This window comes from Acanthisitta chloris, unplaced genomic scaffold (genome assembly GCF_000695815.1).
Source record: "Acanthisitta chloris isolate BGI_N310 unplaced genomic scaffold, ASM69581v1 scaffold21476, whole genome shotgun sequence".
Lineage (NCBI taxonomy): Eukaryota > Metazoa > Chordata > Aves > Passeriformes > Acanthisittidae > Acanthisitta > Acanthisitta chloris.
Window position 1 is genome coordinate 1 of NW_008678994.1, and position 3060 is coordinate 3060.

At 45.6% G+C, this 3060-nt stretch overlaps 1 protein-coding gene across 1 annotated transcript; it reads left to right on the forward strand.

The window, feature by feature from the left end:
- Nucleotides 1-851: 851 nt before the first annotated feature.
- F7 (coagulation factor VII (serum prothrombin conversion accelerator)) lies at nt 852-2734 on the forward strand (the record flags this gene model as incomplete). The annotated part of the gene is made up of 3 exons (XM_009077128.1): nt 852-958; nt 1871-1991; nt 2196-2734. Coding segments are annotated over 3 exons (767 nt in total), but the record flags the coding sequence as incomplete, so codon positions are not given.
- Nucleotides 2735-3060: the final 326 nt, after the last annotated feature.

The window sequence follows — 3060 nt, forward strand, 5'->3', positions numbered from 1 at the left end:
TTCCAACCTCACTGATTCTGGGGTTCTGTGTTGCCCTGCAGACAGCATTAGAGACTGTGGGTCTGTCTTAGGTCTATGATCAGGTGAAGGATGTACTGAAAGTAGCAAATCTTCCCCTGCACTGCAGCTCAGTTGCAGGTTCAGTCAAGATTTGATTCTTTCATTGCCATTGAAAATCTTGGTCAGGCTGAAAACAGATCTTACACTGAGATGTACAGTCTGGTAGAATCAAGGATGCTTTGAACACAAGCAAGCTAGGTACAACCTGTAAGAGGTGCACCAGAAGACACAGTGTCTGCTCTTAGGACATCTTTGGGTGTGCCCCAACAAGAGGTGACAAGATACACTCCCCATGCTTAAGCCTCTGTCTCACCATGCCCTGGGTGCTGTGCACTGGGTACAACCAAGTTAAAGTTAGCAGGGCTGATGAAAATATGCAGACTACAGAGCTTGTGAGAATCACTTCTGCACTCCAACCTGCAGCCCACCTCACTGTGTTGAGATACGTCTCTGAGCAGGAATATTGTTTGCAAAGTCCTATGGTAGGTGAATATATGCCAATGATAATGTATTGTCCTGCACTCTGTAACAGCATTTCTGGCTGTTTCCAAACAAAAAGACTACAAACCTGCTTTACATTATTTACCAGAACCCTTCTCCTACTCTAGAAGTCAGTTTTTCAGCTAACATATCTTCACTGAAGACCTTACACACTTTGCTGTGAATTCAGTGCATTCAGTCACATTTAGAATCATAGAATCAACCGGGTTGGAAGAGACCTCAAAGATCATCGAGTCCAACCCTAAATTTGCTTCCCTTTGGGGTTTTTTTCTTCTTTCTTTTTCTTCCAGTGAAATACCCATGTGGAAAAATACCAGTGCTGGCAAAAAGAAATACAACTGCCCGAGGGAGAATAGTAGGTGGTTTAATCTGTCCTCCAGGTGAATGCCCATGGCAAGTAAGTCTTCAGAAATCTCTCATTGCTTTTAGTGTTTCAGTTTTCTTATGAAACCACTATCTTAAATCTGTTGTTTTAAATCTATTATGCTACAAAGAGGCATGTCTGAATATCCAAATTCCTTCTTGATCCATAGCCAGCAGATGCACCCGTGTCAGTCAAGCATCTTAGCCTGGTTTTATAGGAGCAGAGTGGTAACACATCTGCCTCTACCTCCTCACCCCTTAGTCCTTAACATTACTGCTGGCAAGAATTTTAGCTGCAGCTTGCAGGGATACATTCTTGGCCATAACAGACAGAGTCCATACTACAAGATGAAGAAAATGTCAATGAGAAGACTCCCCCTCCTAAGTTCTCCATGCAGGCAGCATGGAATTGTCAAACACAGTTGCAGAAAGTGACAGAAAGAAGCAATATGAAACCCAACTGCACTGAGATTTAGGTCAAGCACCTTTGGAGGTGCTCATAGGGGAGAGAAATCAATAAAGACAGGCTGAGGGAGTTGAGGCTGTTCAGCCTAGAGAAGAGAAGGTTGTGTGAAGACCTCACAGCAACTTCCAGGAGCTGAAGGGGCTCCAGGGAAGCTGCAGAGGGACTCTGTGTTAGGAGCTGCAGGGACGGGACAAGGGACAATGGGCACAAATTGAAGGAGGAAAATTTAGGTTAGTTCTTAGGCAGAACTTTTCCCTGTGAGGGTGGTGAGACACTGGCACAGGTTGCCCAGGGAGGCTGTGGCTGCCCCAGCCCTGGCAGTGTTCACAGCCAGGTTGGATGAAGCCTTGAGCAACCTGGTGTGGTGGGAGGTGTCCCTGCCCAGGGCAGGGGGTTGGGGCTGGATGATCTCTAAGGTCCATTCCAACCCCTAAAATTCTATGATTTGATGTAAGACACAACTTTGCTTTATTTTGGCAGGCCCTTATACTGCAGGATCAGAGAGAGGTGTGTGGTGGTACTCTGCTCTCCCCAGAGTGGGTAGTCACTGCAGCTCACTGTTTGGAGCATGTCCATCCTAAACAGCTTCGGGTGAGACTGGGTATGTATCTTCCCCTCCTCATCTTATCAAGGTGGTGGTAGCTTCTCATCCTGGTAAAACCAAAGTAAAAGACAGAAAGTCCAGGCTCTGGTAGTATAAGGGAATTGTCTTTCAGAGGTGTCAGACTAGAAACGCCCTATCCCCTCAAACTTCCAAGGGATCAAGTTGCTCCTTGGCATGACCTGCAATTAATAACTTTTCCAGGTGAACACCAAATAAATGAAGATGAGAAAACTGAGCAGGAAAGTAAAGTGACCAGGATGATCATTCATGAAGAATACATAAATGGCCAAGTCAATCATGACATTGCCCTCCTGAGCCTGAAAACACCAGTTAATCTCACTGACTATGTGGTGCCAATATGTTTGCCCGAGAAACGATTTGCTGTGTATGAACTCTCCTCCATCAAGTTCTCCACAGTAAGTGGATGGGGACGTCTACTAGATGGAGGTGCCACCTCTTCTGTTCTGATGAGAGTTGATTTACCACGTGTAAAGACACAAGAATGTGAAAGGGAGACTGATTTAAATATTACAGAGAACATGTTCTGTGCAGGAGACCTGTCTGGGGTTAAGGACTCCTGCAAGGGAGACAGTGGTGGTCCTCATGCTACAAAGTACAAGAACACTTGGTTTCTGACAGGGATTGTCAGCTGGGGAAAGGGCTGTGCTGTTGAAGGCACCTATGGGGTTTACACAAGGGTATCCAAATACATCGACTGGCTGAAGAAGAACATGGATTAATGATCTTGAGCCAGGTGTAATTGTCCCTCAAACCCTCTATGCCATTTTCCTATTGAAACATTCCTTTGTTACCTTACATATGTGATGCTCACACAGCTATTGATTTGAAGTGAGACTAATGCCTACTTGAATACATAAAACAACTTCCCTATCAGTATTGTTTGTGTGTGTGTGTCTTGTCAAGCAGGCACAGAACCACCACGGAGCTGAGCCAGGGCAGAGTCAGATGAGATGTTAGGACAAATTTTTTCCCTGTGAGGGATTTCAGGCTCTGGGATATTGCCCAGGGAGGTGGTGGAGTCACCATCCCTGGAGGTGTTGAAGAG